The 9,281-nt window shown below is 40.9% G+C and overlaps 2 protein-coding genes across 2 annotated transcripts; both read right to left on the reverse strand.

The window, feature by feature from the left end:
• Nucleotides 1–114: 114 nt before the first annotated feature.
• Nucleotides 115–4,244, reverse strand: LOC148332644 (arsenite methyltransferase-like). Its single transcript, XM_088301718.1, has 11 exons — nt 4,111–4,244; nt 3,717–3,750; nt 3,418–3,545; nt 3,187–3,337; nt 2,230–2,366; nt 2,070–2,139; nt 1,900–1,981; nt 1,697–1,828; nt 1,464–1,603; nt 1,209–1,331; nt 115–699 (listed from the first exon to the last, which is right to left on the reverse strand). The coding sequence occupies exons 1-11, from the start codon at nt 4,125–4,127 to the stop codon at nt 592–594; spliced, it is 1,122 nt and encodes a 373-aa protein (XP_088157844.1). The 5' UTR covers nt 4,128–4,244; the 3' UTR covers nt 115–591.
• A 738-nt stretch (nt 4,245–4,982) lies between these two features.
• LOC148332645 (arsenite methyltransferase-like) lies at nt 4,983–8,968 on the reverse strand. Its single transcript, XM_088302677.1, has 11 exons — nt 8,808–8,968; nt 8,507–8,540; nt 8,225–8,352; nt 7,995–8,145; nt 7,318–7,454; nt 7,165–7,234; nt 6,836–6,917; nt 6,407–6,538; nt 6,184–6,323; nt 5,993–6,115; nt 4,983–5,511 (listed from the first exon to the last, which is right to left on the reverse strand). The coding sequence occupies exons 1-11, from the start codon at nt 8,822–8,824 to the stop codon at nt 5,407–5,409; spliced, it is 1,119 nt and encodes a 372-aa protein (XP_088158803.1). The 5' UTR covers nt 8,825–8,968; the 3' UTR covers nt 4,983–5,406.
• Between the last annotated feature and the right edge of the window lie 313 nt (nt 8,969–9,281).

Consider the following 9,281-nt stretch of genomic DNA (forward strand, 5'->3'; position numbering starts at 1 on the left):
TCTACAGCTGCTTGTTTCCTTTCAAACATAGTGGCAGGCGTGTGACATCATGCATGCTGTGATCATGAAGTTTAAGATCTACTGATCAAAGAATACTTCAAATAAAGGAAAGGATTCTGATTATATTATTTTTTATTGTTCATATCATGCGTTCTGTAAAGTAGTTTGTTCCAGCTACAGCAGTCATCAAAGTGCGAAAAAATACAAATGACTTGAGCTGAGCTGAGATAAAGATGCTCCAACATTTTTTTTTTTAAATGTCTCGTCGAAAATTCGGAGCATCCTATTCGGAAATGTTAAATAAGTGGGTATTTCTTGTTATTTCAGTACAAATGTCCCTTAATGTAGCAACAACATATGATTTCAAGATAAGAATACTTGGAAAATTCTACACAGGTTATTGTAAAACATCCTATTTTCCAAATTGCTTTTAACATACAGTATTTAGTCCTTCACCTTTACAGTGAACTTTATCTAAATTGTAAATCTACTGTGTAAGACAGAAACACAAAGGAGAATTTGTGCCATTTGAACAATTGTTCCACATGTTGCGGAGATTCTGAAGCTTGCAGCAGCGTTCTGCTCCCAGAATCACTTGCAGCAGGTTGCAGACTGCGTACTGCAGCACCCCCCTGTGGCTAAACCTGCACTCTGTTTCTGCAGCTGCGCAGCCAGCTCAAAAGGATCCCCAGAGATTGCCTGAATGATAAATTCAACAAGGAGCAGGAGATCACACTTTAGGATTATGTCACATTTCACACAAGGCACATTTAAAAAAAAAAAAAAAAAGGAAACATGCTATTGTTGTTAATTTCTTTATTGTCCATATTAGAAAATGCGTTTTGATTTCTGGTCATTAACGAAACATCTCGTGTTGTCCAAATTCAAAGAATAACCGTTAGAGCTGACACGCTAGCATTCCACGAGCTAGAGAAGAGAGCATTCCTTCCTGTTCAAGGTTCTCAGCATGACTCCACAGTTTGGTTATGACTCTGAGACAGCTGCTTGACCTTGTGCTTGTGGATGAGTGCATATGTGTGCTTTGAGAGAGTGTGTGTGTGCGAGAGAATGTGCAGCATGTTTCCTCGACAAGTAGGCCTCTCTAGGAGTGTCCACAATTTCAAAAACGATACCACAAACGTACTGACCTCTGCTGCTCAAACTAACTATATGCATGTTTACGTTCTGCATTTCAAAGAATCACTGACCTCAGGCTTGACTCCAGAAGATTGCAAAGTGTCTCCTCGTGGTCGGAAAGTGAAGGCCTTCGCATATCTGGAATGGGTCAGGATGGCGGCGAGTTCACCATCAACCTCTGCCTCTTCATTAGTCTGTCAGAAACATTTTTTTTTTTAAAGAAATTTCAGTTCAAAAATCAACTGGAGTTGCCGTCATGTTGAGAACCGAAGAAATTTCAGTTCAAAAATCAACTGGAGTTGGCGTCATGTTGAGAACCGACAGACCTTGAAGGTGTACTGACAGTCAAATTGGAGAGAGTCGTCCGCCCCTGCGATGTTTCCGTTATAAATGACTTTACAAGGCTTTGCGCTGCCTTTTGGGATCTTGAACAGTCGGTATGTGGCAGAGACAAACTTGAAGTCACCTGGATTGTAGAACAGGTGAGAAGAAATTAAAAAGATGTCCAACAGCAGTGCGCTCTATTGGTCGTCGGGCAGAACAGAAACAAGCGTCACACCCAGAATCGCTCGCATTTCGTTGCTGTGAGCCGTGATCACGTTGGCTTTGACGAGCCTCGGGGGTCTGAATCCGACTTCCTCGGCCAACCGTAGCAGATCTTTGTACCATAGCGCGCCACCAAATCCCTCACCTGGATTGGAAAATTGCACGATCACACGATCGGGTGCATTAAATACGCGGCAGTCGAGGAAGGATACACACCCCAAAGAACTTTGTTGTTTTTAATTTCCTCCGTTTGTCTTCCATTGCTGTACATGTCACTGAAGAAAAACTCACCGCCATCCTAAATCAGTTGCGCAAGCACAATAAATTGTTCATTGATGACATTTGTTCAGACAATGAAATCAAAAGTCAGTTCAAGACAAGTGTACCTTGAGCACATTATACGCTTCAGTCAGGACTTTCTTCTTGTCGGGAGAAAGATTCACCACACAGTTGGAGCTGAGTGATGAAAGAGATGATTTCAAAACATTTCGACAGCTTTCAAATGTGAAGCCAACGGAAAGGGAGGCGAGAAGGAGCGCGTCTTACATGATGATATTAAAAGAGTTCTTTTCCAGGCCCGCCTCCGTTAAGGCCTCGATGAAGCCCTGGACAAAAGTCACGTTGGGCTTCTTGTAGCCAAACTCCTTCGTGTGAAAGTCCACATGTTTCCTGGCCACTTCCAGCTAGATAACAGAAGAGATTTGAATTCAAGTTTGAGATGTCCGAGTGAACAGGAAGCATTTTTGCTCAACGTCCTCTTCACCAAGGAGCAGAAATGTTTGATCCATGAAAATTTCCAAGGAAGTCGACGTCCGTGCCTTTCTGTGACTCTTTCAGTGTCTCCTTATCTCTGTTGTAGGGGTGGGCGGATATGGCAAAAATATCACATCACGATTTTTTTACAAATTAAATCACGATCACGATTTTTACATCGTTTTTAGACTCATTTGCACATTTATGGACATTTTCAACATAACATTCTTATTATTTATTTATTTTTTTTTTCTATTTTTTTTACTTTGAAATGTTTGGTTATAATTGCTTTTATTGATATACAGTGTTTGAGGGTCTTGAAAGGGTCTGGAAAGGTGCTTGCAAATTGAATTTATTATTATTATTATATCTAAAATGTATATAAAACCCTAAAATAAAAATTTTCTTTCCACTGTTTTAATACGAATGTTTTTTGCAAAGTAACAAGTCGCTGCTTCCGTTACTTTTTTCCATCACTTGCTTGTTTGTTTTTTTTTTTTCATTAGGGTTGCCAACCGAACCCGGAAATTTGTTGTTGTGTCTTGTGCTTTCAGCTCCTTGTTTGAGAACAACAGGTAGACCAAAAAGTACTGAAACACTGAACAGTTGCACAAGTGTATTCCGAGGTTTACAGGTCACATGACGTACGCATAGAAAGGTGACAGTGCATTTTAGGTTAATCCTGAAATTTCAGCCCAAACTTTTTTTTGCGAGTGTAATTTACTTCAACTGACCTAAATGGTTGTTTACCTGATCCTCAGTCATGTCGACGCCGGTGACATTGCCAGCCTCTCCCACCAGTTGACTCAGCATGTAGCAGTCTCTGCCACTCCCGCAGCCCAAGTCCAGAATGCTGCAGCCCTCCAAACACTCCGGCACAGCCAGACCACAACCATAGTATCTGATGGGGAGGAAAACCCACTCTGGAAAATTAACAACTGTGCTTTGTCAATAAAGTGCATGAATCTACTCAGCAACAACCTGTCAGTCACATCGTGATGGACTTTCTTCAGAGCCTGGAGGATGAATTTTGGGAGGGACCCCACTGGAGCCAAGCAGGCATTACTCTGGATATCTGACGTCTTCTGCAATTTCTTTCCATAGTAATCCTACATGAGACGGAATGTCACAAGAGGGGAATGTTAAGAGTGGAGTTATGCAATGATAGATGCAGTATAAACGATAAAGAAAGCTGAGAAGAAAAGAATCACTTTCACCTTTCAGTGGACAAACAGGTCAGAGGGAGGGAAAATAATTTGGGGGGGGGGGTGTTGTCGTACCTTAACATCCAGGTGAACGGTGGTATCGATGAAGCTTTAAAAGATTAATAAGTAATTAAATCAAACCGTAAATATGCGACCAGCTAGCGAAGGTTCGCGAGCATTTGCGAAACGCAGTCAATAAAGTTTTTGAACGTTGCAACAAGAAAAAATAACTGTTTGCGTCCCACACGGGATGAAGTCGCAAATGTAGCAAAGTACGAGATTGTAAGAACTGAATATCCAATATGAGGCTAACTTTTACTCGCTCTAAAAGGCAAACGTGTTTGCTATCGATGCTGTACTTTGTCCCGATAGCTATAAATGTGTCTTATCAATGCAAATTGAAACGAATGCAGATTCGATATTGTGAAAATTAGGAGATTGGTTTAGCGTGTTTGCAAGTTGCTGTTACCTCGTTTTATCAGCCATGATCGGTAGTTCAAGTGACGTCCACAACACGGGACAGGCCAGCTCGGAAAGACCAAGACAAGCCAAGCGAGCGGCTCCAATGGTTGTCAAAGTTGTGCATTACTGTAACACGTCGCCAACGTTAGTCGCCTTCAAAATAAAACACGAAAACAATAGAACGCATGCGCATCGGTGCTTTGGATTGTGACTAAAGTTATAAAATAATCGCTCTGTTGTAAGGACACCACTCCACTCAGGGAGAATGTAAACGGTTTTAGGATTGCGTACACATGAGTTCTGAAGATGAGTTTGAAAGTAAAGGTAATTTTAAATCTGAAATAATGGCTGCAATTACTTGTGATTGTACCATTATTATATATATTTTTTAAAGCTCCCTTTTGTTATTCCAAAACCAGTGCAGACTACTACACACCCTCAGGACTCCAACCACAGTATTTGCATTCAGTTCTGATGGTGCATTTCAAAATAAAACACATCTGAAACATGTAAATTGGAGTATAAACCAGATTTTAAAATATTTGTGAACATTAAATTCGTTATCTCACAACCAGATCAACTGTTACGGGTTCCTACAAATTATTTCCATACAGATCTGACGTTTCAATTAAAAAGAAAACATCTCTGAAATCTGTTTTTGCATTATAACCATAGCAGTTTCATAGTGATACCTGATTTATCGACATATTTTCCCACTGCTTTCCAGTTGACAAACACGTTTGATTTAGAAGTGGGCCATCATTGGCAAAATTGTTCATTATGTGTAGAAATGTCAACATCAAATACAAAAATAATCATTGAGACTCCCCATACAATTAGGCAAAGTTTAGATTACTGAGCCAATAAAGGGAGGACAAAAGTTTTTTGTTTGTTTTTAATAAAACTCATTCATAAACAATAATCAAGTATCAATATCAAGTCTATAAATGGAATTTGGACTCTATTATCTCGTGCAACCGGTGGGTTGGCACCTTAAAGTGGGTCAAGGAGTGACTATGGATGGGTCGCGCTGTTTTCAAAGGCTATTCTTTGAACAATGCATTTTTTTAATTCTTCTTAATTTTTGCAAAAGTGGGTCATACGTGCAAAATGCGGGTCGTAGGGTGACACCAATTGAGAACCATGATCTACATCAAGGGTCCTCAATCCTGTCCCTCGATGGCCGGTGTCCTGCCCGTTTCCCATCTCTCCATGCTGCAGCACAACCGTCCCTCGAGGAACAGGATCGAAGACCCCCGATCTTCATCGACATTCTGATGCTGGGTCGCTGCATTCAACACAATCACTTGCAGCAGGAGGGAGACTTTGTACTGCAGCATCCCCCTGGGGCAGAACCTGGACTCCGTTTCGGCAACTGCAAAGCCAGCTCGAAAGGATCCTCAGAAATCTGATTGAGGATGAAGATCACAATTTTGCATGTTATGATTCCAACGTTTCACTCAAAACTATTAGAGAGAATCTCTGTTAGACATTCCGATTCTATTCTATATGATGCAAACATATAATGAAACAAGTCTTTTATATCAGCTTACTAGACTTGTGAGATTCTTCATCTCTTCTATAAGACATTGGTCCGTGAACAAGTCCAAAGTATTTCTATTAATATATCACAAACATGTATGACTAATCACAGTAAATTCCGCAATCTTCAATTCACATCGAAGGGTCAGTCCAAAGGTTCAACCATGAAATAAATCTCAATCACAGAACTCTTATTGTGGAATGCGCACAGTCAGTCTTTCTTTGCTGGCCTCTCAGAAGCATTGACAGACATTTACAACTTAAATGAATATTCTGTTGGCTGCCCACTTCCAGTAGTGTGAATTTAAAGTTTTCCCCGTGTTGCCATGTTTATGTCATCTACTGACCTTCGGTTTGACTCCACAAGGATCACAGGAGCCACTCGGTGGCTGCAAAGTGAAGTCCTGTGCAAATCTAGAATGGGTCAGGATGGCAGCCAATTCCCCATCGACCTCCACGACTTCATCAGCCTGGCAGAAGCAAACCTTCAGTTCAAATGTCTTTGAACTTGATCGTATTCTGCAGGAAGTATACAGACCTTGAAGGTGTACTGACAGTCAAAGTGGAGAGCGTCTTCTGCCCCTGTAATGTTTCCATTATAAATGACTTTACAAGGCTTTGGGCTGCCTTTCGGGACCTTAAATAGGCGGTATGTGGCAGAGACAAACTTGAAATCCCCTGTAAGGCAAAACAGATGAAAAGAAATGTGTTTGTGTGTTGTTTATTTAACAGAATGATCTTCACGGATCGGATTCTCATACCTAGAATGGCTTGCAGTTCTTTGTTGTCGACAGTGACGATGCTGGTAGTAACGAGCCTCGGTGGACTGAATCCGACTTCCTCGGCCAATTGCAGCAGATCTTTGTACCACAGTGCGCCACCTATACACTCACCTGTCATGAGATTATACATTGAGATATTCCGCTGTGTAAGGAATCCCACGGGATACGTAACTAACGAATTGAAACTGCGGTATGCCAATTGAGATGGCTATGCATCAGCAAATACCACACACACACACACAAAAAAAAAAAACAGGTCACCGATTGCAAAAGGTGGCCGCATTTGTGCAAAAGTTAATGTAGAAGAGTGCAGGTGAAAAATAAATGTTGCATTAAGTAGCGAGTCGCGTGTCACCCTCTCGTCTGCAGCGAGTACGAATATATCAGTCTAACATCACAAATACTCACCCCACAGGATTTTGTGGTTTTTAATTTCCTCAGGTAGTCTTTCATTGCTGTAGATGTCACTGAAGTAAAGCTCGCCACCATCCTAATCATCAGCAGAGCAAGTGCAGTACATGGTTAATGCAAATATTTTACTGCTTTAGACAAGGGCTGTAAAAATGTCAATGTAAAAAAACAAAAATGGGACTTTACACTGGAAATTTAAAATAATCCTGGTGTCCCACTTTAAAAAAAAACTCTGAAGTCCCATTAAACTTACCATGGAAAGCTTAGGGAATTAAAATGACAAAAAATATGCAGTTGACCCATTTAGGCAGTGAGTAAATATGTACCTTTAGCACACCGTAGGCCTCAGTCAGGACTCGCTTCTTATCTGGAGAAAGATTCACCACACAGTTGGAGCTAAGGGATAAAAGAGTGATAATTGGGAAAAAGAAATATGCATCTTTACAAGGTGAGAGCAGGAAGCAAGAAGTTCAGCTCACATGATGATATCAAAAGCGTTACTTTCCAGACCCGCCTCCGTTAAGGCCTCGATGTAGCCCTGGACAAAGGTAACGTTTGGCTTCTTGTAGCCAAACTTCTTCGTGTGAAAGTCCACATGTTTTCTGGCCACTTCAAGCTAGATAAGATATAACAGAAGAGATTTGGATTTAGTCTGAGTCGTCCAATTATATGATAAATAAACTAAGGACTATTTTTAGATACAGGAAGGAATGTCTTAGTCAAGTCATCACGACACTAAGTAGAAATATTCATTTGTAGGATCGAATGCCTTGTACACAGTTGTGGGCAGTCAGGCTTTCTCCTGTCGCTTATTCAGTATCAGGAGCACTGATCAACATTTACAAACTAAATTCCATATTTGTCGCATAAAACATGCTTTTGAAGAGGCTGACGAAGGAGAAAATATTTCCAATATAAGATCACATTTATGAGATCGCTCTAGGACAAAATAAGGGAAATGTTAATATATTAATATAACGCTGTCTTGAAACGAAGCTTAAAAACACCTATGAGAGTCAGATAGTAGATTTTATTTAATGGAAAAAAATATTTCTCCAAACATTTCAAAATAATACATTGGTGGAGTAAATTGGAAAAATCCCCACTGAAGGCCCAGGGTACTAAATGCACCGTCCGCCACTGATTCTACAAATACCTGATCCTCAGTCATGTCGATGCCGGTGACATGGCCAGCCTCTCCCACGAGTTGACTCAGCATGTAGCAGTCTCTGCCACTCCCGCAGCCCAAGTCCAGAATCCTGCAGCCCTCCAGACACTCTGGCACCACCAGACCACATCCATAGTATCTGAGAAAACAGGAACGCCATTCCAGAATATTGACAATGATACTGTGCCAAGAAAGTTAATTAAAAATCAGCAACAAACCTGTCAGTCACATCAGGGTGTACTTTCTCCAGAGCATGCAGGATGAATTTGGGGTAAGGCTGGGCTGGAGCCACACAAGCATTACTCTTCAGATCTGAGGTCTTCTGCAACTTCTTTCCATAATAATCCTAACAAGAGACAAAGAAGTTGATGTCACAAAAGGGGGATAGAGATGTTGGGTCGGGGTACTTCTAAGAGAACAACAACTTTAATTAATAAATAACACGAGACGGGCAAAGTGTGGAAGTCATTGGAGTACGTATAATTATAAATTTAGCCTACCTTTACATCCAGGTGAACGGTGGTGTCCATAAAGCTTCAAAAAGAGTATTAAATGCATTATACAGCGTGCTTCGTCCCACGGAAAGAAAAGCTTGTTGTAAAGCAAATTGTAAATCGAGCCGTCTTGTTATAAGGCTAAGTAAAAGCATATGCCGCGTTTGCTGCACTACAGATTTTTGTCATTAAAATCAGACGTGTCGTATAAAAACAAGTTGTGGCTAAAGTCACAAGCGCAACGGGCTCGCGATGCTAAAAGCTAAGCTAAACGAAATGGCAACGAGATGTTTGAGGCTTGTTTTACCTTGTTTTAACAGCCATTGTGGGTGGTAAGTGAGATCGGTGTCCTGTTTAGAATAAAAAGCCTGTTGCGGGTATTCGGCGCAGGAGACAGAGGACGAGCGAAATAGTCCGCTTGAGGAAGGAGGAGGGGTCAAAGTTCACTTCCTGGACCGCACCTCACTCTGCGCTTCACTATAATAAATTAGATGAGTGTTCATTGCGTTAAAGGAGGACAAAATCCAAGATGGCTCATTTTTTACTAACAAGCTTTTTAAGATATTTTTTTATCATTAAACTTAAATTAGTTATTCTCTTTTCATTTGGGTTAAATTAGGAAATGAGAGAACTTGAAAAACCGCCTACTTTAATAAGAATATGACCACGCCCCTTCTGCTCTCTCCATGTTTCGGTCGGAGTTATTGAAGGGGCCGATCACAAACTCTCCATTGGAAATCATCAGAGCTGTGCACTTGACCCTTTTTTTTGTCAGCCCCCA

Source organism: Idiotropiscis lumnitzeri, chromosome 8 (assembly GCF_059441095.1).
Source record: "Idiotropiscis lumnitzeri isolate Australia: NSW breed Sydney's pygmy pipehorse chromosome 8, RoL_Ilum_1.0, whole genome shotgun sequence".
Taxonomy (NCBI): domain Eukaryota; kingdom Metazoa; phylum Chordata; class Actinopteri; order Syngnathiformes; family Syngnathidae; genus Idiotropiscis; species Idiotropiscis lumnitzeri.